We start from the raw sequence: 27,985 nt of genomic DNA, 5'->3' as shown, positions 1-27,985 counted from the left end.
TTTGAAATGAGCTATTAATGGCAGAATTTGGATTTTTTGGGTCAACTAATCCTTTTAAGGATGAAGCAAGTAACAGAAAGCAGCAACTTTGAACAGGTTTTAATGTCGAGATAAACCACATGTGTTTGTGTGAACGTAAACACACCCTCTATACTATCTAACTGGTCCCTTGTATTAGTCTAGATGCCCTTTACTTGTCAATAAGTCCGGCTTCTTTCAGCTTGAAGTAGAAAAACTTCTCCAGGGTGTTTGCAGACTTGCAGTACTCGCTGTCCGGAGGGTTGTACTCTCTGCAGTTGGTGATCACTCGCTGCAGGTCGGCGATAAACAGCTTTTTTGTCACGTAATACCGGTTCTTCAGACGCTCCGTCATCGTTTTCAAGTCTAAGCAAGTGGATAGGTTATTTATTCAATTAGATGCAATGTTCTACTGATCAAAAGATTAGTTCACTTCAAAAACAGAAACTTACTAATACATTTACTCACACAATTGTCATTCAAAATGCTAATTCCCTTCTTTAGTAAAAAAAAAAAAAAGTTTTTTTTTGTGAAGAAAATATCAGGTTTTTATTCCACATTGTGAATTTCTATGGTGCTCAAAGGTTTAAACTTCCAAACAACTTTTATTATGAAGGTAATTGACGCACATTTCAGAGTTAGTATTTTTTAGAATACAGACCATTTCTTGAGGTATTGACCTTATTTTCCAGCTAGCAATGCATGAAGTAATTTGAAGCTGCATAGAAACTGCAGTTTGTCAGAAAAAGCCAGTGAGCACCATAGAAGACCAAGCCTGCATGTTTTCCTCAAAAAACACTAATTGGTTTTGACTGAAAAACAAAACAATTGAACATATTAGATGACAAGAAGGTGAGTAATTTACCACACACAGGGTGCATACATGAACCAGGGAGTGAAATTAAACACCTACAAAGCCCTTTTTAAAGGCTCTTTCAAGCATTTTAAGACCTCATCGCCACTTTAGGTTTAAACCGGTAACATTAGCAACTTTATAACTTAGCATATTTACTAAAACACTGATTGTAAGAAACATTATTCATATGTTATTCCAGCAGGTGGCGCCTACAGAACAGCGGGAATACGGGCGTTGCCTTGGTTACTGCAGTAAACAAAACAGCCTGACGAAAATCTAGCAGGATTGTATTGATTTCATAAACTGCACAGCAACCCAATATTAGCAGATTAAATTCAAGCAAACTTTAGAATTAAAGAAGCAACAATTAGAGAATTTGATTGTACGATTATAGTCTTAGGTATAATCATGGTTTCACGGCAATCCCGATTATTATGCACTCAAAACACTACTGGTTTAGAAAATCCTAATCCTTATGAAAACTCCTTATATTTTAAAGTGTTGCTTATTGTTGCTCAGTGACCAAATAATAAAGAACAACATAATAATAAAAAATAAACCATAGTCCATTTCTCTTTGGACTTCAAAATAAGTGAAAAAAAAGTTTTTTAACAATTAAACATAAGTAATAAATAAATGTCAGAACAACAAATAAATAAAAAATATTAGCTATCAAAAAAAGTTTTATTTGTCAAATGTAAATCTGAGCTACATAAGTATTGCCCTTTTAAAGGGAACAAATGTAGTCAAAGGCTGCTGAATCTCTGTCTAAAAGGCACTTTTGATCAACTTATCGGTCAGTTCTTGTCATGTGACTTGCGGTACGCTTGTTGCATTCTATCAACGTGCGCGGCACCGTGCACATCGCTCCCAATATGCACATATAAAGGCTGATTTATACTTCTGCGTCAAGTGATCGGCTTGACCCACGGTGCCTGTTTTGCGCGTAGTATTGCTCTATTAAACATCATTTGGGAAATTTAAGAAAGAAAAAAAAGAAAGAAAAAAAAACTCACAGGTGGCCTAATAATTTTGACTTCAACTGTATATATGCAGATGCCAACAGTACCCACCGATAGGAAAGCGGATGACCTCATAATAGTCTGGAGCTTCAGATTTCTTCACCGGCTCCATGAACGGCCAGGCGTCTGGATGCGTCTGTTCATGCAGAGATATTGCACAGTTAATGTGTTCAGATGAATGTGTGATGGGGAACAACAGAAGTCTTACTTTAATCTGTGCCAGTAGATTCTTCAGCATGTTGTAGAGCAGATCTGGATCTTTCAGCTCTTTACTGCAGAGGAAAAGTTAAGAGTGAGTAATAGACACACACAGCCTACAAATATTTTATAATTAACTTATTACAATGAAAACAAACAATTCAATTCATAAGACAATTAAATAAATCTGACTCATGCACAACATTTAGTAAAAAAGGTATTCAACAAACGAAAGATTACGTTTAATTATGAATGACAATCTCTATTAAAGGCATTCTCTCCAGCCTCTCCTTAATTTTCCCATCTTCTCAGATGGGATGGAAGGCCAAATCAAAGGTTATCATAGGCCAACTTTTGGCTAGTTTGGGCATCTCTGGCTGATATATTCAATTGAGTCAAGTGTTGCCGAAACGCGTAGGTGCTGTTTTTAAGGAATAGCCATGTTAATAAGGGCTTTTTCATTTTTTCGCTTGCTTTTCAGTGCCTTGGACTTATTATTTTGTTGTTTATCTTTAATAATTCCTTATCCAAAGAGCACAGACACATTAACTACCCCTGAAGCACTTCTTTTGATTTTGGATTTATAAATACATCTGTGACATTATAAATGACTTTACTGCCACTTTTGATTTATTTACTGAATTCTTTGTTAAATAAAAGTATTTATTTATTTTACAAACACCCTTTTAAAGTGATAGAGAGTACATGGCACCACTGTGAAATCATCAGTACGCCGCAGATACTCCATGATCTAATAGAGGCACACAGATGGTCTAAGATTTCAGAATAAATAAGCATAAATTCTCATCTGACCTTTTCTCCTTGGCACTAGGTTTCCAACCAGTCTCTCCTAAAAAATAAATAAATATAAAAACAGAAAGAAGAAAGCACGTTTGAATGAAAGGATTTTGGACATTATAGTCATATTTTTTAGACACTTACTGATGCCTGGTATACTCTCCACAGGAATCTGACGCACACCCTCTTTAAAGCAGGTGAGACCAGGATACACTTTCCTGATCTGATTCTGTTTCCTCTCGATCAGTTTCTTAATGATCTGCAGCAGACAACAATAAACCAATAGCACTAATTTAATTTAATAAAAACTTTCTTTTATGCTCTTCATGGCCATTTAGAAAAATTCACAGCTAAAATCCCACTTGAGAATAACATATACCCCAATATTCAATATGACAGTTTTGTATGCCACAATACTTGATATAATATTGAGTCATTCGTTTCAACCACCACAGTTCAGTATGCGTTAGAGACTGCGGTATTGCATCCAAATTTAAATATTTAATTTAGCATTTTCCCCAATTCCTTTAATTACTCTGAACTGGCTCTGTCTAACCTCCCTCTCTATTCTATTCTGCCGTCCTAAAGGGGAGGGGGCTCGGGTGTCGCAGATGAAAGTAAAAAAAAGGGGGGGGGGGGAGATTGGGGGGGGGGGGTCTTCGTGGATAATAATTAGGGAAATGAGGATATTTTGCCGCCCTAGTTTCACGTTATTTCGGATGTAAAATTTGTGTGAATTTTTGGCGTACGCAATGTTTTAGTATGAATTCAACACAAGTCTTCGTACATGAGGCCCCTGGTCTTTATAGCAAATAAACAAATGTAAATATTATCTTGCTTGCTTTTTAATCATTATTGAGCGAGTTCTTGAACGCCTATGATTGATCGTGCATTCAACAGAAAAGGCTGCAATTGGCTCTAACAGTTCAGCAAACAGTGACACGGACACTGATGTTAAATGACCGCAGTGATCAGCCGATTCATTATAGATGGCAACGCGGTGGAGAAAACTCACTATGCAGACACGCTTGTGTCTGGATCCACAAGTAATGTTATTGTTGTAACAGCTGAGAGAGGAGATAAAACGTTACCTCACGACCACATCAGCAGGTCACCTCCCACGCCAAAGTAAGCTACCGCCATATAACACATGAAATAAATGACATCAGTACATTACTGAACCGATACCGAATTGTTCGTGTCTGCACTGCGGTGCACCAAAGAAACGATTAATTTTGACACTCCTAATATACATACAGTTGAAGTGAGAATTATTAACCGCCCTGAATTATTAGCTCCCCCCGGTTTATTTTTTCCCCAATTTCTGTTTAACGCAGAGAAGATCTTTTTTAACACATTTCTAAACATAATAGTTTTAATAACTCATTTCTAATAACTGATTTATTTTGTCTTTGCCATGATGACAGAAAATAAAATTTGACTAGATATTTTTAAAAGACACTTCTATACAACTTAAGGTGACATTTAAAGGCTTAACTAGGTTAATTAGGTTAGGCAGGTTAGGGTAATTAGGCAAGTTATTGTATAGTGATGGTTTGTTCTGCAGACTATCAGAAAAAAACTAGCTTAAAGTGGTTTAAAATTTTGACCCTAAAATGGTTTATAAAAAAATAAACACTGCTTTTATTCTAGCCAAAATAAAACAAATAAGAATTTCTTCAGAAAATATTATCAGACAACTATGAAAATTTCCTAGCTCTGATAACAATCATTTGGAAAATATTTAAAAAAGAAAAGAAAAAAAATCAAAAAGGGGGGGGGGGCTAATAATTCTGACTGATAGCATAATTGATAGCATAATTGTAGTTTGTGTTACTGAGTTATTAAATCATTTTTTAAAATTATTTTACAGTTAGTTTATGATCTAATATGCAAATATTCATAGGACTTTATAATACAGTTTATAAAGTGATAAAGTGATTTAGTTCTGAATGTTGATAAAACTAAGGAGTTGGTGATCGACTTCAGGAAGAAACGCCCCATTTATTCCCCTGTATATATTAATAACACTGCAGTGGAGACTGTACAGCAGATAAAATTTCTGGGGGTCCATGTTACTGAGAACCTGACTTGGTCTCTCCATACCACTTGTCTTGCGAAGAAAGCGCACCAGCGACTGCTTTTTCTGAGAAGGTTGAAAAGAGCACACCTCAGCCAATCAATTCTCACAACTTTTTACAGAGGAGCTGTTGAGAGTGTTCTTACTAATGGCATCTCCCTTTGGTATGAGAATAGCAGTGTGTCTGATAAGAACACCATTAAGAGGATCATAAAGTCAGCTGAAAGGTCTGTTGGAGTCAAAATGACATCTATCGAGGAACTTTACCAACGCCGTTGTCTGTCTAGGGCAAATAACATTTTAGGGGATCCAACCCACCCTGGTCATAGCCTGCTCTCACTCATGCCATCAGGCAGGCGTTACAGAAGTCTGAGGAGCAAATCAGTGCGGTTTCAAGATAGTTTTTATCCTGTCATTATAAGACTTTTAAATAATACCATTTCTTAAGTATTGTTAATAGCTAGTGTTAAAAATAAATAAATTTGTTAAACTAGCATAAATTGTTAATATTACAACAAATGGTGAAATAGGTATTTAAGTATTAAGTTATTCTCTTCAGAGATTTTTTAAAAATGGGTTATATCTTATCTATATTTTTTATATTTCTATGGAATTATAAAAGCTTATTTATCATGTTAGGATTTTATAGTGTTTTTATATTGATGTTTTTTTATGTTCTTGATGGGTCTGTTGCAACGTAATTTCGTTCTGCATTACAATTCTATTGTGATGATTTGAATGACATAAATAAAGGAAACTGAAACTGGATATTTCCTGACATTTAATAGATATATTACATGAGGGATTGCATATTTTACCAAACAAATGGATTTAATTGGATTACAATTATAAACCTTGAATTAAAGTTTAAAAGTCATTAATTTATTTATCATGTTTTTAGTTACTTTACTCCCAAAATCATAAATCCACAGAAACAACAAAAAATGTCTGCAGATTCTGTCTGGCCCAGGCTATTAGTAACACATTTAATTACTGTATTACAACAACAACAACAACAACAACAAACAGTTGAGATACCAAACACAGAGCTGAAGCCCACTGTAATGTTATCTACACATAGATAGATGCACAGATATTATTTTAAACGTTTCTTTTAATTCAAGCTTGCATTGAATCATTCTTCATTTTCCTTTGGTTTAGTCCTTTATTTATCAGGGGTTTCCACAGCGGAATAAACCATCAACTATTCCATATGTTTTATACAGCGGATACCCTTTCAGCTGCAACCAAGTACTGGAAAACACCCATACACTCTCACATTCACACTCATACACTACAGCCAATTTTGTTTACCCAATTCACCTATAGCTCATGTCTTTGGACTGTGGAGAAAACTGGCGCATCCGGAGGAAACCTATGCCAATACAGGAAGAACATGCAAACTCCACACAGAAATGTCAACTGGCCCAGTCGAGACTCAAACCAGCAACCTTCTTGCTATGAGGTGACAGCGCTAACCTGAGCCACCGTGCCACCCACATTGCATCATATATATCTTTCATATAAATGCCATGTCTACTATTGGCAAAAACAGTTCAGAATAATACAAATATAATAAAATTAATAAAACCATTCAAACAAACAAACAAACAAACAAACAAAAGAGTGACATACTATTCTAACAGCAATACTTTTCTCATGCATTAAAACACTTTTAATAATAATAATAATAATAGATAAACCAGCACAGCAGTACTCTGCATCTGCACCAGTGTAAATGTGTGCACTCTCACCTCTTTCTGCCTCTTGATGATGTGCGAGAGTTCGGTGTAGGGAATTCGGGGATTGAGCTCGCACTCCATCAGCGTGGCTCCCTCATAGTCTTTGATGTAGCCGAGGTAGCGGCTCTTCGGCACTTTGATGTCTTTGGAGAAGCCCTAGCAAGAGAAAGAGAGTTCAATTGAAATTGAGCAGCGGAAACAAATAATAACAAAAAAAAAAGAGAGTACGTGACCAACTGGAGCCGTACCTGTTTCTTGAAGTAGCCGATGGCGTATTCGTCCGCATACGTGAGGAAGTACAGAATTCCGTGCTTGATGTGATACTCTTTAAGATGATTCATCAGATGTGTCCCGTAGCCCTGAGCACAAACACAAACACAAAAATGATTAATAGATCAGAAGATAAACCTAAGTGTAACGGAGGCAAGCTAGTGAAGTGCTGTGCAGGTAAACCTCACTCCTCTGGCCTCTAAAATAGACAGACAAACGCAAATGTTTTACACAGCTGATGCCCTTCCAGCCGCGACCCAACACCGGGAAACACCCACATACACTTGCATCCACACAAGTACACTATGGCCAATTTAGCTTTTTCAATTCACCTATAGCGCATGTCTTTGGACTGTGGGGGAAACCAGAACACCCGGAGGAAACCCACTCCAACACAGGGAGAACACGCAAAATTGGATTTGCATATTTTTGAATTAACAAATTGAATTTACGTGTTTTTTAATTGAATTGGATTTGTGTATTTACGAAGTGTATTTTGAAATTCACGAAGTGGATTTGTGTACTTTTAAATCAAGTTTTAAACTTACAAATTAGACTTGTGTATTTTTGAAATGTGTTTTCAATTTATGAATTGGAGTTGTGTATTTACAAATCGTGTTTTAAAATACGAACTGGATTTGTGTGTTTACAAATTGTGTTTCAAATTTATGAATTGGATTTTTGTATTTTTGAATCAAGTTTTGAATTTGCTAATTAAATTTGTGTATCTACGAATTGTGTTTTAAGTATACAAATTGGATTGGCATATTTATGAATCGTGTTTTGAAATACAAACTGGATTTGCATATTTACGAAATGCATTTTAAATTTACAAGTTGGATGTGTATTTTTGAATTTACGGATTGGATTTATTTATTTACGAATCAAGTTTTAAATTTACACATTGGATTTGCATATGTATGAATTGTGTTTTGAAATACTAAATTGATATGTGTATTTTTGAATCAAGTTTTGAACTTGCAAACTGGATTTGTGTATTTCTGAATTTAAGAATTGGATTTGTGTATTTATGAATTGTGTTTTAAAATATGAACTGGATTTGTGCATCTACAAATTTTGTTTTGAAATACAAATTTGATTTGTGTATTTTATATTTCAAAACAAGATTTGTAGATGCACAAATCCAATTCGTAAATTCAAGCATTTTCAATGATTTCCAACACCCGTACAAACCCTATAAATACATTTAAATCATCATGAAATCCCTCTTGTTCAGTCAATTACCTTTCACAGAGTCTCCATCTACTTACCTTGACCTGTTCATTGGAGGTGACAGCACAAAAGACAATCTCTGTGAATCCCTGAGTGGGAAACATCCTAAAGCAGATCCCTCCAATCACGCGGCCATCTTTAATCAGAGCCAACGTCTTGTGCTTCCTGAGGTCAAAACAGAAAAAGGGTCAAAAGTGGCTGAACAGCGAGACTGGAAAAAACCCGCAGACAGCTAAAGGCTGAGGAAAAGTCAAAGGCACTTTAGGAGCAAGGAAGGGTTTACTGTGGACTTACGGGTCAAACACAAGGCGCGTGATGTACTCTTTGGGCATGCGGGGAAGCTGATGGGAGAAAACATTTTGCAAGCCCACGAGCCACATTAGAATCTTCTTATTTGACTTCTGAGAGAGCGAGTTACCGATCACATGGAACTCAATGATGCCTCTCCTCTCCTCCAGACGAGCCGTTTCATCGCGAGCTGCGTTTGCAGACAGCAGACTGGTCTGGAAAACACCAGCAAACACACATTTCACTCTTTAAATGTTGTTCAGTAGCAATTCCAGCGTTATAGATGTGACATTTGCAATAAAATCTCAACACTTAAATTCACGTAGAAAGTACATGTTAACGTTTTATTGAAATATGTTTATATTTTTCAAAACAACTCACCACAGAGTTAAGGGATCAGAAAAAGATCAATCTGTAAACATTTTTAGATTTTAACTGAGGAAAATAAACTGCGTTACGGATGTGAACAAAAAAAGTTTGCGAGTTTACAACATACTTTGTAGAAATTCTGTGAATTAAACTGGACAACTTAAAAGAAATGATGCTAATCAAAATGATAAGAGTTGGCTCTCTATATAAAAAATTATTATTATTATTATTTTTTTGACATTTTTGCATTTATGAGGGAAAAATCTTCATTATGGATGTGACGGATGTGAAATTGCCACTTGTGTGACTTTGGCAAATAAAAAACTATTGTTTAAAAAAAATTGACAGAGACATTTTTGAGTATTTTTACAGTAGAGTAAAATACAAGCCTACACAAATATCCTTAGAAAGCGCTTCGCTATTTTGGTTCCCTGTTTTGTTTTTTTTCATGGCAAGGTTGCCATTTGCACGGAATTGCACTTAATTGAGAAAAAAAAATTAAAAAAAAATTGTGCATTCATGAAATGTGCTTCACAAAGGCGAGTGGGCTTGACAAAATTCTCTGAGCACTAATGATGTGTTCACACCAGAAATGGCACGCGCAGACACATCGCTCTATTTATGCGTAAATAGACCTGTAAACATTTGTAGTTTATTTGCTTCATTCACGAGTCAAACTAACTTCACAATAGATGCGGATTCATGTCAAGTACGGGGCTACTGTCTGCCCAGTGACTATACCTGGATTTTATTGAGAGAATGGCTGTGTTTATGTGCTTTATAAAGGCTGAAGCACAGCGTCGATTCGTTTGGAGTCCACTAGATCCTTTCAGAGGTGCACCCAGCTCTGAGAGTTCAACAACTCCTCCAGAAACTTAATCTGGATGATGGAAGTTTTTAGCAGTGCTTCAGACTGAGTCGAGCCTAGTTTGATGAGCTGTTGTCGGTGTCAGCAGGAGGATTGTCCTCCGGGACACCAACAACAGACGCTACGTCATAATCATGCGCAAAACGCTCAGCTCGCGCCACTTTGATTTGCGAAAATGAGGGCTTTGTGCAACTGACACGCTTTACGTGAGTTGAAAAAAATCGAAACTTAAGCGGACATTCAGGCAGTGTTAACCAACCATGAGTTTTGTCTTGTAGGGGCATGATTTGTGCAAATGAAGACGCCTCATTGGTGTGTATAACGCCGCAGGATGTCTACTCACGTCTTTGCATGGACTTAACATGTAAATCACTAGTGCTTAATGCTTTGTCTGGTGTGAACGCAGCATAACAGTTCCTTTGTATAAACAGCACTTCTTCAGTGTATTGCCTCTTCTTGTTGAATCACTAAATGCCTCCTCAATTGTAAGTCGCTTTGAACAATTGTGTCTGCTACACGACTAAATGTAAAAGTAAAATATAAATGTTAATGCAAAGTGGAAGAATATTATGCTAGATTATTAAAGGAATAATTCACTTAAAAATTTATCCAATAATCTACTCACCTTCAAGGCACCCACATGTTCATTCTTTATAAAAAAAGAATAATTTTCCATATATTTTGAAGTTATATTCTGTCGACTTCTTGTTGTGTATGTGCCATTGTTGTTTATGCTTCCTTGCCCTTGCCTTTAATCTACACTCCACAAACACATTATGCATGTGCATTATGTCATCGCTTTCAAAGGCTCTTGTTTTTACTTGTTTACATGTAAATGACAATGGCAGTGTTTTCAAAATATTTGTTTTTAGTCCCAAAAACGACAAACGAAAAGATAAAACATACAAAAAAATAACTAAATAAATCTGAAAACATCATCATGTAAACAGCCCCTGAGATGGATGAACTCTGACCTCAGGGCCCAGCATGGCAGCAGGGTCTGTGATGGTCTTCATAACTTCATTGACCAGCTCCATGGGAATATCACCCATTACTCGGATCCGCTTGGCATCCTCCAGAGTCAGCGCTTCAGGCAGCTTTCGCTTCTCACCTGAGGGACAACATTACTCAATTATAATTTTTCTCAATTTTTTCTTCTTGAGAAAGTCTTATTTGCTTTGTTTTGGCAGAATAAAACCAGTTTTAATTTATTTAAACCATCTTAAGGTCAATATTAGCCCCCCTAAACAATATTTATTTCAATAGTCTAAAGAACAAACCACTGTTACACAATGACTTGCCTAATTACCCTAACTTGCCTAGATGACCTAATTAAACCTTTAAATGTCACTTTAAGCTAAATACTAGCATCTTGAAAAATATATAGTCAAATACTATGTACTGTCATCATGCCAAAGGTACGTTAAGGTAAAAAGTTGACATTAAAATATGCAACTGGATGTTCTTACCGATTGTTGGTTCAGAGGAAGCTACGTCCAAACCTGTAACACCCAGAGCAGAGGCGCTGCTGCCCTTACTGTGAGGAGAGCCGGAGATGGACACTGGACTCAGTACTGACATAGAGAGAAAAAAAAGAAGGGATTTAAAGCAATCTAGCATTAAAAGCTAATTCTCTATGTGGGCAAACACAATGGCAGATGCATTGCTGTTAAACTGCATAATCAAAACTACAGTGAAACACATTTTCAACAAAGCATGACCTTTTTGTGGTGTGTGACATATAGGTTTATGAATATAAAATGTCCGCAAAATTTAAAACTTTGAAATACACAATAAATACAATTATTTCCTCTTAAAAAATAAAAAAAAAAATGCCTAAAATGAGCCATCAGTAGTTTGTATTAAAAATAGGCATAATGGCAGCAAATGGTCATAAACAGTTTGTGTTGTTGACATTCTGAGAATGCAAAAGCAAACACACTTTGCATGCATTTTCAAATGATGAAGACTAAAACTGATTTGGTATAACTTATGGTACAACTGCGTATACAAAAAGATGCCGCCACTAGAGCTGAAATTCAGATAGGATAATAGACATTTTGTAACTAAGATTTGTTGTAATCAAAATAGTTTAGGTATATCCGATACTTTAACATATGAATAATCTAAGATAATTAATTTTTTTCCATTTTAAGCTGTCTGTTGAGTCTCAAATAAAATATTGTAGTGAAGACTGTTTTGTTCTCATAATACTGCTTTTTATGTTTATTATTTTTTTATATAACTGTATAGCCTCCTTTCCACTGCACACGACAAATGACAAGCGACAGACTGGAAGTCATTCATTTCCAATGGAGAGTAGTCCGGAAGCTGCGTGGAGTTCAGATTATCTCGGTATCTCTGTGCGGAATAATCAGATCCGAATTGAGATGCGGATCCGTTGACTTATTTGAACTCCTGAGACTATGTGTATATTAAGTGTATATTAAAAAATAAAAATAAAATTCTGTTGATAAATGTAAGTAATTAAGTAATAAAAATATATATTTTTATGTTGTCTCCACATTCCCTCCAATATTTTTAGCGGTGTATGAGTTTCTAGTATTCATTCATTCATTCATTCAACCATGGTGAATGCACAGAGAATATAAGCTCTTGCTTTTCCACTCCCTTATTATTTCGGACACTGCGAGAACAGCTTCTCTCCCATAGTCCAAGTCAGAACTGAAAATACTGTGCGACTGCCACAAGGGGGTGTATTCCGACAGTTGTTTCCAAATGTCGTGTGCAGTGGAAAGGCGGCTTCTGACTGATTCGATGGTTTTGTTGGCTGTATTTTTGACACCCCTGCTTTAAAGACTTGTGCATATTGGGCGGTTTATTGTGAACATTTAACACTTTGTGACTGAAATAAAGGTCGATAATGTGAGCGTGCATCTCAAAGCAAAAAACATCAGGCATTATAAATTATTATTATTTTTTATAATTAGAAAAAAACCTGAGCCAATGACAGGGCTCGAAATTAACTTTTTTACTTGGTAGCACCGGTGCTCCCAACTTCAAATATTTAGGAGCACCAAAAAATTTTTAGGAGCACCAGAAAAAATTTAGGAGCACCCACCAAAAATGAATGAGCACAGCTGCAAATTGTTTTTTAAGGGATTTATTGTACTTTAAAACAACATTAATAGGACTGACAAAAACCAGAAACAACTATCTAACTAATGCTGCAAAGACATTGATATTTGTGTGCAATAATTCCAAAATGAATGTCTAATAATTAGGCCATAGAATATTAATGATGATAAAAAATGACAATAGTAACAATGAATTCCATTTCTCATTATGATACTGCCTTGAATGTGCATGAATTATCTGCTATAAAAAGTCTGTTACTTTATGAAAAATAATTGTATAGTTTGCATTAAACAAAAATGAAGCATTGCAGTAAGAAATATTTATTTTGTACTGCTGTTTTGTACTTAGTAAAGGCGAGCTTCTTTGGCGATGATATGTACAGTATTAGATTTGACTTTTAGCGGACATTTGCGCTGAACACGCAGTGAATGCAAAGCATGGAGATTCGGGCGCCTTCTCTAAGAAGCGCGTACTCGATTGATCTCAGCTGGTGGATCATTACTCACCACGTGACGTGTCATGATCGCTCTCATCTGCGCCTCAACTTTAGGTGGGGTTTGCAAACCTGTGTGCTTTAAGTTAAGTTTTCACTCTTCAGCCGTTTGCATTTCCTGTGGTCATAAAAGCTCCTTCCATGTCATCTGACAGCGGAATACCTTGAGTGATTGACAGCTAATATGAACCAATATAGCGGCAGGGAAGAGCGATTCAGCACGTTTTTACAAAAAATCAAAACAGGTCGCACTACAACCATTATCTGCAGTCGCACTAATGCTCCCATATATATTATGAGGTCGCATAGATTAATTTTCGGGCGCATATGCGACCAAAATGGTCGCAATTTCGAGCCCTGAATGATATTGGCACTTTTGTTCCATGTCCTGAGCTGCTGTAGTTACAGTAAAAACCTGACTTGGTAGCACTCAAGTAAAAAAAGGTGTAGAAGAGCACACAGGAATTATCAAGAAGGATTCAATAGTGAGTTTCATTCCACTTCATTTTCTTTCTTAGCTTGTAACTTTTTTAAACAGGTATTTGTGTTGTAGTGAAGGGGGGAAAACAGAAGTGGAAAACCCTGTGCAATAAAGACCAGTTAAAAGCATGAGGGTGCTATCTTCTTCTGTGTAATAAGCGAGCGTCATTGTGCAGCGACACTATGTTTACTGGAGTTTTTTTTTTTTTTTTGTGGTGTGTAACGTCAAGAGTAATTTTGCACATTCACTCATTTCATTGCCAGTGAAAAATCACTTTGGCATGAATGTTGAAAAAAGTCTCAAAAAATACTGCCGATAATTACAATCGATTACAATACTTTTACCCTGGAACCACCAAAAACTATAGAGCCAGATCAAATTTCAAAAATAATATATTTACAAAATATTATTCATACTTCCACAACAAAAGTCACATTTATAAAATCTAATTCGCAAGATCAAAACACAAATTTTTTGTTCTAAATACATAAATCCGATTCAAAATACAAAACAATTCGTATACACCCAAATCCTGTTCATACATTTGAAACGATTAATAAATACGCAAATCCAACTCATAAGTTCAAAGCACGATTTGCAAAATACACAAATCCAATTTGTAAGTTCAAAGCACGATTCAAAAATACACAAATCCATATCGTAAGTTCAAAACACGATTCGTAAATACACAAATCCAGTTCATAAGTTCAAAGGACGATTCAAAAATACACAAATCCATATCGTAAGTTCAAAACACGATTTGTAAACACACAAATCCAGTTCATAAGTTCAAAGCATGATTTGTAATTACACAAAAACCAGTTCATAAGTTCAAAGCATGATTCGTAAATTCACTAATCTAATTCGTAATTCGAATACGATTCAAAAATACACAAATGCAATTTGTGTATTCAAATTTAAAACACGATTTATTAACAGATAAATCCAATTCATCCTGTAAAAAATATTTATGATTTGCGAGTTATATTTATCTTTATGAATGCGAGTTATATTTATCTTTATGAGTAGTATTTGTGAATTGTGCTTTGAATTTACAAATTGGATTTTGTGAATGTGAATTGTGCTGTGCAAGTTTTAAATTAATTTTGTAAATGTATTATTTTTGAAACTGATCTGGCTCCATAAAAACACACACCTGTTTGATGGCCCAGTTGTGTGCCCTCTGAGGCTGGCATGGTGAAGTCTGCCTCCCAGATGGGAGAGTTTTCTCCATAGATTTCCTCTTCCAACATGGAAAGAAACCTAACACAAACACACACACACACACACTCAGGATATGAGAGAGTGATAGTTTTGAAGTTTGTATTGATAACATGGTAACGTGTCTTACTTTGGAAAATGTGTGAGGATGAGGGTGCGTTTCTCTGGCGGCAGTTTGTCTTTCTCCACTCTGAACTTCTCCAGTAACTGTCTGCGGGTGACAGTGAAGATGGACTTCAGCAAACTGCGGCCGAACACCTGACAGGTCTCATACCGTGGCAAGCTGTCATTGCTCTGAGGAACGTGACAGTAACACAGCCACCTGAAAACACACACACACAGAAATAATAGTAATAAAACAAATGAACAGTAATTAGATTAATGACTCTGTATATTCAGATTAAGATAGACTCAAATTTGATATTTTATTGTGTTTGAAAGTCTCTAATCCTCACAGATGGTAAATACATAAATATTATGAAAAAGCATTACAAATGGAAATTGTTTTCTAATTCCCTATATTTTATTTACAATTGAACTTATTCCTATGTTGTAAATTTTCAGCTGCCTTCAGTGTAACATGATCCACATAAAATTTCCTTTCAATATGCTTATGTTGTGCTTAACTAACACTGTTATTAAATGTTAAAGCTTTATGTAATTAATAAAGCTTAATATTTCTGTGGAAACAAACTTTTCTTTTGGGATTTTCTGATGAATAAACTTCAAAACAACATATTTTTATGCATTAAATAGATATTTCTGTATTTTTTTTATATTTCAAAAGAATATAATATTCTGGGTCGGAAGCTGCAATAAGTTTGGGGAGTAAATCATTATAAAACAATATAAACAATTTAACTGTTCTAAATTATTGATTATTTTTTAAAAATGTGTACATTAATTTTTGCAAAAGGAAAAGAAAACTCAGTTTGACATTTGTTGTGATAGATGTACAATGGGTAAGGAAATTATTCAGACGGCCTTAAATTTTTCACTCTTTGTTATATTGCAGCCATTTGCTAAAATCATTTAAGTAAATTTTCCCTCATTAATGTAAACACAGTACTCCATATTGACAAGAAAACACAGAATTACTGACATTTTTGTAGATTTATCAAAAAAGGAAAACATAATATCACATTGTCCTAAGTATTAAGACCGTTTGCTGTGACTTAAGGGGGTCTGAATACTTTCCGTACCCACTGTACATTTGCAAACCTAATTTCAAAATAGTAAACTGACCATCTTTTTTGGTCACACATTAGATGTACTTGATAATGTAATAACAGTAAATGACTTCATATGAAATAAATCCTAAACATTTTCACATAGTAAATACATACAACATAGAGGAAATGAGATCACACTCTGTTCTATACCTTACGTGTGTGTGTGTGTGTTTATATTTACACATCCTACAAACGTGCATTTAGAATAGAACACAGTAACACAAGCACCTAGTATAATCGACTTTGTATGCCGCTGCGTCCTCTTTCTGAGCCCTCTGCCGAAACTGTGACGGTGTCTCCAGCTTCCAGTAGTTCAGACAGAGGAGAAACATCTTACTGAGCTCATACATGGTCTGCCTCTCTTTAGGAGCCAAATGACTGAACTTATACTGAACAAAGTTCAACACCCCCTGAAACAAACAAAGACAGGTTTTAAGAGAACATATTAGATTAATGAGATTAATATGAATATTATTAATAAGATATTTAAACACCGAGGAAGACAATCTGAAAAAATAATTGACTTCCATAGTATTTTTTTTAGTTCCTACCTATAGAAGTCTTGAAAAATTCTGAACCTTTTTTAACTGCAGAATGAAATTAATCAAAGTTTAAAACCACTTTAGTGCAAGTAATGGTTAGGAAATGTTCGTTTTTAGGTGAACTATCTATATATTTTAAAGACTGGAATCAGCAGAAGGCTTTACTTGTGAACTGGCCAGCTTCCTTATATACAACACACTAGTGGAGCCACAATACAGGAATTTCTAAATTTGATATGATACCTTAACAATGACCGATATTTAATGGAGAAATATTGCTACAATATAAATTTAAATGACAACATTTATGCATGTCTTCGTTTCTGCATTTGCCAAGTTAAAATGGCAAACATGGCTCTTTATTAAATATTGTCCAGTTAGGACAGTTGTTCATATTTTCACTTGCCCAAACAAAATTTTTACTGGCCCAGTAAAACAAAATTATTCTTATTTTGAACCTTTATTAACATTTTTATAAATGATGCCACGTAGCATTCTAACATATTGCACAATTCTTAATTCCAATTTTAGTGAGACCAAAAGAAAAACACTAGCAACTGGCCCTGATCACACCAAATGTGTTTTTTTGCAGTGATAGATGCCTTTTTTTATATGGGTTTTTTTAATTGGTTTTGCATGCTATTAATGTGCCCCCTATGGAAGCCTGTTCCCGCCACTGAATGCCAAATTTTCCTTCATTCATTTTCTTGTCGGCTTAGTCCCTTTTTTAATCTGGGGTCGCCACAGCGGAATGAACCGCCAACTTTTCCAGCAAGTTTTTACGCAGCGGATGCCCTTCCAGCCGCAACCCATCTCTGGGAAACATCCACACATACACACACACACTCATACACTACGGACAATTTAGCCTACCCAATTCACCTGTACCGCATGTCTTTGGACTGTGGGGGAAACCGGAGTACCCGGAGGAAACCCACGCGAACGCAGGGAGAACATGCAAACTCCACATAGAAACACCAACTGAGCCGAGGATCGAACCAGCGGCCCAGCAACCTTCTTGTTGTGAGGCGAACGTGCTACCCACTGCGCCACTGCATCGCCAATGATATATATATATTTTTTATAATAATAATAATAATAAATTATAAAAAAATAAATAATTTAATTATAAATTCAGAATTCTGAGTTATAAAGTCGCAATTCTGAGTAAAAGTAAACAGCTGGATGCACCTCTAAAAGGATCTAGGGGACTCAAAACGAATTAACGCTGTTTTTCAGCCTTCCTAAAGCACATAAACACAGCTATTCTCCCAATTAAATCAATGTTTGCCATTTAGCAATGAAGCTAGAGTCACTGGGCAGACAGAAACCCTGCCCGGGACACGAATTTGTGTCTGCTGTGAAGTAAATTTGATGTGTGAATGAAGTGGAATTGGCGCGTAAATGAAGGGAGTAAACTCAAAATGTTGATGCGTCTATTTAAATCAAATCCGTTTTATGGTCACATCATCAGCAGCATGTGTGCTATGATGAGTGAAAAGCTTAGTGATTTAAGCACTAATAGAACGATCTATCCATGCATGCCATGTCTGGTGTGAACACAGCATTAGAATAGGAAAACACTAGACTAGTAATCAATAAACAGAAATGAATGACAACACATATAAAGTCTGTCTAATCTGTCTGTTTGATGACTAGTCTAGTTTTGAGCAATTCTTAGATGTCTATTAGATTTTCACTGACAGCCCAAGTTTACCTTTGTTTTAGCCAAGCTGTCTACGTTTAGATGTCTATTAGAAACAAAATTGTTTGCTGGTATGGCTCATATCAGAAGGCCAGAAAGAGGTACCTTTTTTTTTTTTTTTTGCATAAATTGTTATAATATAGGTTTCTGTGGTGAGTCCACAGACCGTGTACTTCACGATTTTAAAAGAGATTGATTTTAATGTGTGATAAGGTTAAAATGTTGTTATAAACGATCATGTTCACAGTTCACAGGCTTACGCCCTGATACAGTACTCTATAATCACAACTTAACAAGTGTATACAGATGAAAATAAAGCTTCATATTATTTAGGTCAGTGTAATGTTGATGTTATGGATTAATTCTAATAAATGCTATAATTTTAAAGAAATTTCTTCAACCCGGGCTCATTGTGGAAACGTAGCCCCGCGGACGTTTCTGGAGACCGCGAAATATGTTCCGGGAGGTACGTATTCGAGCAGTTTTTGTTTTCGCGAATCCGCGAGAGGCCGCGAGAGGCGCTGAGGCGGCTGTCCATCCGACTGACTGGCTAAACGACTGAACGATCGACTCCTCCTCCTCCTTCCCTAAACCCAAGCGACGATTTGCAGAAGCCGTCCAGAAAAAAAGCAAAAGCCTTTGTCTGATTTTGACCGCGTTTTCGGATCTCGCCCCGTCGCGAACTCGTTTGTTTTTATTTTTTTGAATTTTATTTTTCATCTTACCTGATTTCTGGAACCACTCTTCCCCGGACTCGATCCCCGTCGTCGCCATGCCCGGCACCTTCTCCCTCCAGGCCTCCGCTCCGCCGACGTAATGCTGCGAGCTAAGACAAACTGGTTGCGGCGGGAAAGCTCTCCACATGGAGGTGAGCCGTCAGCCGGCGAGAGCAAAGAGGAGGAGCGGAGTGGCGTCACACTGCCCCGTAGCGTTCGCTCGAAAAAAAAAAAAAAAACACGCCCCTACGTACCTCCGGCCACGGAAATCGCGGTCTCCAGAAACGTCTGCGGGGTAATGTTTCCAGAATGAGCATGGGTTAAATTTCTTCCTTACGGCTAATACTTTGTTTGTTTAAACAGATAATGATTTGAAAAGACCAGTATTTTGACAGAATTTGACATACAAGTTGATCTTTTAAAGGGAAAGAAAAAAATATTAATAATTTAACAATAATTTTATTATTAGATTTTTGAGAAAGAGACACATAAACACTAAGCAAGTAGAAAGAGAAAGAGAGCGATGTAGGTATATGTATTACAAACAAGTGATATTGTATCATTTCAAATGAACTCACACATGGACATGGACATACCTGCTCTATGTTGGGTTTTTCGAAAGGAGGGCTACCGAGAGAGCCCTCCACCACTGGTTTCCCCATCTGCAGAATACACTTCCTCAGCAGCTAAGAAAAGCAACACAACAACAGAGATGAACCTTTTTCAATATTCAGCTGACAGATAAAGCTTAAGTTCTTCAAAAACGAGAAAAACGCCTTTACCTTAAACAAATAAAAGTAGACTTGCTTGGTGTCCGTGTCTTCTTCTTTATGGACAGACATGAAGAGATTCTCCACATCCACCACCATCCCCAACAGCCGGTTAATCTCCTCCTCAGACACGTTTTCCAGGTGGGACACATGCTCCGCTAAAAAGAAACACACACAGAAGAACATCCCACGCTTAACCAGATGTCGATTTCCCTAAAAAGATGTTGATTTTCCAGTGATCGATTAGCTAGAAGACACATTTTCGTGGCCTACAATAAACGGAAAGTAAATGTATTGTTGTGCTTTGCTTAATCTTGAAATTGTTTGAGCTGGGATATCTTTTTTTTAAGAATTTGGATCAATAATAGATTATTTACCTCAGATTTTGGAAAATTAATTCAAAGAAACAATTTGTGACCTAATCTAAAGTGAGGATTATTCATGCATTATAAATCCCTTATAAATGACAATTAAAGGCTCAGTATCAAATGAACAATACTATTTGCAATCGTATCTAAAAAATTTAATTACTGTAAAGTTCATAACAGCAGTGACAAAATAAAACATAAAACTTTATAAAACAACATCAATATAATAATTTAACAATATAATGTTTAAACTGTACATTAATTTTATTTTAGATAAGGTTACAAAGATTAATCTTTCATTCAAAGTACTGTTTCATTTGTGTATCTTCAAGCGAACAGGATTGAATGAAGTCGTTTTTGTCATTTTTCCTGTTTAGAATTTAACTGAGCCTTTAATTGTCATTTATAAGGAATTAGTAAAGCATATCTTAACATACAAATTAACTATTAGTATATGCCTTAATAATAACAATTATAAATGTTCATTCAAATAATTTATAAATCATGTACTAACTCATCCGGAATGATCTTAAAAAAACAACTAACTATGCTTTAATAACTGGTTTGTAAATAATGCAATACTTCATTTAGTAATGAAAAATAAATCATTAAAGTATGAAAGTAAAATTAATAAGCACATTTTAAATGTGGTTATAAGTCAATAGTACAGCATTTGAAGCTGCAGTTATAAACTGCTTACTAATGTCTATTAATGTAGAGTTAATGCTTAACAGATAATGAATTCACTATTTGCTAATGCTTAATAAATGGTTCATAGTGTGTAGTTGTTATAAAGTGTTACCCATTATTTAGTGCCTCCTGGAAAATTTGATTCATGAAAATAAATGAGTAAGAAGTCAATAAATCTTTTTAAATGATTTATTATTATTTTTTAAAATGAAGGACAAAATTGTTAATGTTGCACAAAGATTAAGACCACATATTATAGAATGTTTAAATGTTCACAACAGGTAAGGGGGAAGAGGGAGTGTTTGGAAACGCGTGTCATTTGCACCACTGCTATATGAATGTGAGCATTTGCAGCGTCTCATAGTTCAGAACAGTCACTCAGTGAAGCTCAGCAGAATGTGTGATGTCATGAACAGAATTCTGTTCTGGAACACATGAACTGCAGTTTTGAATCTAAACTGTTGTTGGTGTTTGGGAAGTCTAGCGATTGAGAGCTACTTTTGTGACTTACTGACAAATTCATTTTCAGCCTTCAATGTTTATGATGGCACTGTTCAGCGGTGCTTTAAAAAGCTTTTTGACTGTTTTATCTATTTCTGTCATTGAAGGGAAACACAGCAACGTGCAGCTCACGAACAGGTGGCAGAAAACAAATGTTCCGAGATTGAGGTCTGCAACTGCACTGCAAATACCAAAAAGTGCAGGAAGAAACTAAGTGGTACGGTATGGGTCACCGTTACCAGACTTGCGTTTCCAATGCCAAAAGGGTACCAATGGTACCAAATGGGCGTGGTGTATGACAGCTGACGTCATTCTCGCTCGAGAACATGTCTATAGTAAAGCTTTACAGGTTGTTCACATATCATACGAGAAGTACTTCTCACAAAACAGAAGCTTTATGCACATAAATACTTGTGTATAAATGTTCATTTCTAACCTTTCTATGAACATGATTTGATTATAACTCTTATATGTATATATATATATATATGTATATATAAAAGAATGTACAGTGGTTTGAAGGAAAATGACTCCGTTTTCAACCACTCTTCTGGAGAAAATCAACATGTTTGACTTTTCTGGCATAAGTCGGGATATTACTTGGTTTATTGGGCTCGCTGCAGTTGTAAATAGCCTCTTTGAGTGGCAAAATGCAGTTAAATGTGATAATGCTTATGATTTTTCATTAACACATTCACATAAATGAGTTAACAATGTTTTGGGAGTTAACTGTGATTTTAATACATTTTTGGGGCAACTTGCATTGCAAAATTAAGCGTTTTTTTACTAATTTTTTAATAAGCAAGGTTTATTATTAGGCTATTCATATTTATACAGCTGATGTATAAGCATTTTTAAAGTTTAGTATTTATTTAGGCTACTGCAGAAAAAATATTGTTTTCATTGTAACCGAATGTGTGTTTATTTAACCATTAATATCATAATAATTTTTGTGATTGTCTACTGACATAACGATGTGGATGATGTAACGTTACCATTAGTAGCTAGGCAGTCAAAACGTTTCATTGCAGTTAATGCACTTTTTAAAGATACTTTCACTTAGCCAGATTGCTTGTGTTTCCGCTTATACAAGAAAATAACTTGCTGCATTTGTTGCAACGGGCATTTTGCTATCCACACGCCTGGTTTTCTGGTTTACTCCGCAAGCTTACGAGCTGTGTGAGCGCGAGTCTGTGTCACGAGCTGTGTGTGCGCTTAGCGCGAGCCTCCAGAGTTCGAGCGCACAGCCGATAACTGTGAAGGCTTTTATACTTGACGCGCTCACCAGAAACACGAGCATTTCTCATGAGATTGCTGACTGTGCAGACGAATATCAAATATCGTAAATAAGAAAAGGTTGGTCAGTTACATTATGCTACTTTAAGTAATGTTTATTCAGCAATGATTCTCCAGTACAGATAGCAGAACCGTTAACGTCAGAGCTTGTTGATATTTCTGTCTTTTATAATGTAGCATTGATACCGATAAAATACCAAGTTTCAGTACCATCCCTACTCATATGTGTCTTTAATCTTCACCAGCACATGTAACCTGTAACATTCTAGGTTCACAATAGTTCAGAAGGTGATGATAATAGTTAAACATGGCAGTTTGTTTGTTTTAGGTTGCTAAAAGAATCATTTGCTACTATGTTTTTTTCAAGCTTCTTTGTTTTATCTTGCTTCCCTCTCCTGTTTGTCTGTTTCTGAAAGGATGTCAGAAGCACTTCAATAATCATGCGCGTGTTAACATCATCAGCTCAAGTTCGTTATATTAAATATAGACGTGCGGCGAGTGATCGCGAGCTCTCTGGAGAAAGTAAGACCACTCGCGCTTTTAGACAGCCTCGTAAACAACAAGACATGGCAGATTTTGTTCGTCTTGGCTTTGAGGCTGTTCATCCAGACATCATAGTCATAAATGTCATAGTTAAAGGTTTGTTAATAGTGAGAATTGAACCACAAATTCATTCGTCAAGTCATTTGGTAAAACTGAATAGATAAAATATAATCGCAATACATACAATTGAAGTCAAAATTATTAGCCCCCCTGAATTAATAGCGCCCCTGTTTATTTTTTTCGCTAATTTCTGTTTAATAGATTTCACATTTCTAAGCATAATAGTTTTAAAAACTTATTTCTAATAACGTATTTATTTTATCTTTGACATGATGACAGTAAATAATATTTTACTTGAAATTTTTCAAGACATTTCTATACAGCTTAAAGTGACATTTAAAGGCTTAACTAGGTTAATAAGGTTAACTAAGCAGGTTAGGGTAATTAGGCAAGTTATTGTATAACAATGGTTTGTTCTGTAGATTATTGAAAAAAAAATTGCTTAAAGGGGCTAATAATTTTGTCCCAAAAATGTTTTTTTTTTTTTTTTAATTAGTAACTGCTTTTAATCTAGCCGAAATAAAACAAATAAGATTTTCTCCAGACGTAAAAATATTATCAGACATACTGTGAAAATTTCCTTGCTGTTAAACATCATTTGGGAAATATAAAACAAAATCTAATCAAATCAAAAGGGGGCTAATAATTCTGACTTCAACTGTACATATATCACAGGAAAAAAATATATATATTGCAATGTTGGATTTTTCTAATTTTGTGCAGCCCTAATCCCTGCTAAAACTTATCACCAGTCTTCTTCTTGATAGCAAACAAAGCTTCATGGACCTGTATCATGTAATTTGGCTTCAGGCGTACTCACACTGCTATCTGAACCGTGTCCAGGCCCATTTCCCGGTTCGTTTTTAGATGTCTGCGTGTTCTGAATCGGGCTCAGGTGCGGTTCAGTTGGCCAGCCCTGGCCCGTTTGGAAGAGGTGTGCCAAAGTGCTTCTCTTGGGCTTAGGTGCAGTACACTTGTAGTGTGAGTGCAAGTACACCTGAGCCCGAAACTGAAGACATGACGTGACTTTTATGGAATTGTTTCATATGTGTTTAATAAACATTCTTACGGTTCAATGAATGCAAACTGTCGTAGTTTATAAAAAGACTTAAACCCCTCACTGCACATCAGCTGCACCTTCAGCAAACCTCCTAATACCTGCAGCACAAGGAATTTATGACTGTTTATGAGCGTCAAAAGTGGCTGATCTGTTCGGCGAATTATTTGACTGTGTGTCACTGCATCTCAAACGACTAAAATTATATAACGATATAAAGGAATCTCTACTGTGCTGAGCGAGAGCGTTTCTCTTCTGTTAAACTGAACAGTCGCATCATCGATGACGTAAGCATCTCCGGCTCGGATACAATGTATGTGCAGGCCATTGGGGGAGAGGGAAGGGGACAAGCGTACTTCGGCACATGTTCAAGGCAACTGTACATAGTGTGAGTACACCCTTAGATTAGCTGGCTAACCAGTTGACTTTCAGTTTAGTTTGTAACAAATTCTGAATTTAGATACCATAAAGGTAGCTCATCTTAGCTTTGCTGCCCTTTAATACCATGGCAAACACTAGTGATTAATGTTGAGCTGCCTTCATATTACTAAAAACCCAAGATTGGTGCAAACTAAACCAACATTTAACTGGCTAGTCAGCTAATCCAGCTTCACGGTAGAGGCCCCAGGTCTGATTCTTCCTACCCAAAGAGTGTCCACAGCTTCGGCAGGTCTCCGTCAGACTGGCGGCCTGCTGCTGGAGCTCCATACGAGCCGCTGTTGGTGGATTGGGGTTTTTCCAGCCATTGCACTTGCAAGCATCATTCGCCTGAGATAAGAAGAGTGCAGAGGAATCAGACGCTAAACATCAGAATAACACAATCAAAACATTCAGAGTGGCAAGTTTATGCAGTGGTGATAAAAGGATAAAATACACTACCTGACAAAAGTCTTGTCATCTATCCAAGTTTAGGAACAGCAAATAATAACCTGACTTCTAGTTGATCATTTTGTATCAAAAGTGGCTTATATGAAAGGCAAAGGTCTGTAGATTAGTTATTTTCCTAAATAAACTATGATCATGCCTTGTTGTATTTGTATTTCATTAGGACAGTAAGGTCTGACTTTGCTTAGACAAAAGTCTTGTCATTTAACAGAAATAATGTACAGTATAGAATTTAAAGTCATGGTGGAGTGGAAAAAGAAAAAATGTGTTTTCAGACCAAACATTTAAAGTACCATGGTAAACAATACAGGGAGCATGTCATTAAACGAATGTACCGATAATTTAAAACCAACTTTACCTCAATAGTAAATAGTGAGTAAATTTTAATCTCTTTAACGCAATTTTTAGATTTTCGAGCTAGAAATGCATGCAAATGAATGTCTGCTTAATTATATATTGTCTAATTTGCACATTTAAACACAACATTAAAGAAAAGCTTTAAGTAAAACTAAAAAATAGCAATAAATGTGGATGTATGGTGAAAAATGTTAGTAAATTGTTTTCCCAATTAAACCTGCAGTGCCTCATGTTTACCCTGCGGTATGTCATGTTTAAGTTTATGAGTATTATTCTTACATAAACAGCATTAGTAAGAGGTAAAAAAAAAATCGTGAGTGTGGATGAAGATGTGACACATGTCAGGCCCGGTTTCTCTCTCTGTCTCTCCATTGTTATGAGGCGAGCTCTCGGTTACCTTGCAGGATGAAAACACTCCGAGTTTCTCCAGCTTTTTCGCCCGCGGAAACGAACGGACTTGGGCTTTCTTCTGGCTGGACCATTGCTGTTGGCTTAGGCCCGGTCGGGCCGGGTCGCTGCTCCCGGCTCCGGGGTTCGAGTTGGAGCCGGTCGGGCCGCTGGACTGCGCTTGCTGAAGCCGGGGCTGCGCGGAGCTCTGTGCCGCCGGGTCCGCCATAACAGCAGCCACACTTCCCCTACGGATCTCCGTGCTCACTCACTTCCCCCCTACGGATCTCCGTGCTCGTTTCCAAACCGGGCGGCTTGAATAAAGTTTTGTGATGGTTTTCGACAATGAGGGGATGCTGGGAAATGTAGTATGCAGTAGTTCGTAATTAAACGCTACAACTTTCCACTGGGGGGCATTAAAGAGACAGTTCGCCGACACCCTCAATTGTTAGTCAATGCAGGTTTTTCGTCTTTCTTCACAATATCCTGTTTTATCAAACTTCTAAATGTTTGGAAACATTTGAAAGGTAAAGGTTCATTTTTTTTGTGTGAACTATCCCATTAAACACTTCCCTGCTGGAAAAAACTGCTTAAACCAGTCTAGGCTGGTTTTACCTGGTTGGCCAGGCTGGTTATGGAGGGGTTTCGGCCATTTCCAGCCTGGTCATAGCTGGTCAGGCTGGGAATGACCAGCTAAAACCAGCTAAACCTGGGTGGGAGCCCAAAGCCAACTCTGTCCAACTTAAACTTATACTTAAGGCTGGGTTTAGCTGGTTTCAGCGGGTCATTTTCCAGCCTGACCAGCTAAGACCAGGCTGGAAATGGCCAAAAACGCTGGTTTAACGCTGGTTATTGTTGTACCAAATCACTTATACATGTATTCATAAAACATATATTTATATCAGTGCATTTATGTTAATTAGCAGAATGTGTTTTGATGTTTCAACGGCACCATTTTAATGTCTAATAATAATAATAATAATAAAATTATGTTTGAGTAAAATGTGTGTGCATGTGTGAAGGGTTGGACAATGAAACTGATAATTCATTAGTATGGTGTAGGGCCTCCTTTTGCAACAAATACAACATCAATTCATTTTGGAAATGACATACAACTGACTCACTCCTCCAAAACAACCCCAAAGTGGCTCAGTAATATTTAGGATGGGTGACTGTGCAGGCCATGGGAGATGTTTAACTTTGTCACCAGTCCTGCAGTGTGTATTGGTGCATTATCATCCTGATACACCACCTTCAGGATACAACGTTCAAATAACTGGGTGGACATGATCCTCCAAAATAGTTCGGTTGACCTTGGCAGTGATGCACCCATCAAGCACAAGTATTAGACCTGGGGAATGCCTTGATATTGAAGCCCAAACCATCTATGATCCACCCCCTATGCTTCACTCTGGGCATGCAACAGTCTGGGTGGGATGCTTGTTTTGGGGCTTCTCCACACCGAAACTCTCCCGGGTGTGGGAATGACAGTGAAGGTGGACTCATCAGACAACAATACGTTTGTCACATTACATAATAACAACATGCTGATGTAAAAATTGCATAAAAAATTACACCATCTATATTCATAAAATCATAGAAACTTCTACTTGCATGATAACTTAATCATGACTGACTATGAATAACATTTAGTGCCAAAAAAAAGACTATAAACAAAAGCACCGACTCTTTCACCAACATTTAAGAAGTGCATTAAAGTTTAAAACTGCAAATATTCTCCTGGACTCACTATATTCATAGCAGGAAAGGGAAAATACCTCTGAATTAGCACGGATATTAATATATAAGAGGTGTCCTGGTGGCATAGTGGGTAGCACTT

General features: G+C 36.5%; 1 protein-coding gene and 1 long non-coding RNA gene across 2 annotated transcripts; one reads left to right on the top strand and one right to left on the bottom strand.

The window, feature by feature from the left end:
- Positions 1–84: 84 nt before the first annotated feature.
- kat2a (K(lysine) acetyltransferase 2A) lies at positions 85–26,471 on the bottom strand. Its single transcript, NM_001423774.2, has 18 exons — positions 26,156–26,471; positions 25,161–25,284; positions 20,014–20,159; positions 19,828–19,917; positions 16,497–16,678; positions 15,167–15,358; positions 14,972–15,078; positions 11,212–11,316; positions 10,717–10,853; positions 8,512–8,720; positions 8,256–8,382; positions 6,963–7,073; positions 6,727–6,870; positions 3,037–3,151; positions 2,908–2,944; positions 2,105–2,168; positions 1,948–2,032; positions 85–384 (listed from the first exon to the last, which is right to left on the bottom strand). The coding sequence occupies exons 1-18, from the start codon at positions 26,372–26,374 to the stop codon at positions 191–193; spliced, it is 2,388 nt and encodes a 795-aa protein (NP_001410703.1). The 5' UTR covers positions 26,375–26,471; the 3' UTR covers positions 85–190.
- On the top strand, positions 22,058–26,438 carry LOC147845577 (uncharacterized). Its single transcript, XR_015480620.1, has 3 exons — positions 22,058–22,765; positions 23,224–23,590; positions 24,135–26,438. It is a non-coding gene; the product is annotated as an uncharacterized LOC147845577 (long non-coding RNA).
- Positions 26,472–27,985: the final 1,514 nt, after the last annotated feature.

The sequence above is a fragment of the Danio rerio genome, chromosome 3 (genome assembly GCF_052040795.2).
Source record: "Danio rerio strain M-AB ecotype USA chromosome 3, GRCz13ab, whole genome shotgun sequence".
Classification (NCBI taxonomy): Eukaryota; Metazoa; Chordata; class Actinopteri; order Cypriniformes; family Danionidae; genus Danio; species Danio rerio.
The sequence above is the reverse complement of the archived record's forward strand: the minus strand, read 5'-3'. Positions and strand labels throughout refer to the sequence as shown.

Excerpts from the sequence above, each read along its gene's own strand:
- kat2a (NM_001423774.2), bottom strand. The coding sequence starts at position 26,374 with ATGGCGGACCCGGCGGCACAGAGCTCCGCGCAGCCCCGGCTTCAGCAA. Across the intron at positions 8,721-10,716 it reads CTGCCATGCTGGGCCCTGAG|ACCAGTCTGCTGTCTGCAAA; the intron begins GTCAGAGTTCAT and ends GGTGTTTTCCAG. Across the intron at positions 7,074-8,255 it reads CCTCCAATGAACAGGTCAAG|GGCTACGGGACACATCTGAT; the intron begins GTAAGTAGATGG and ends GTTTGTGCTCAG.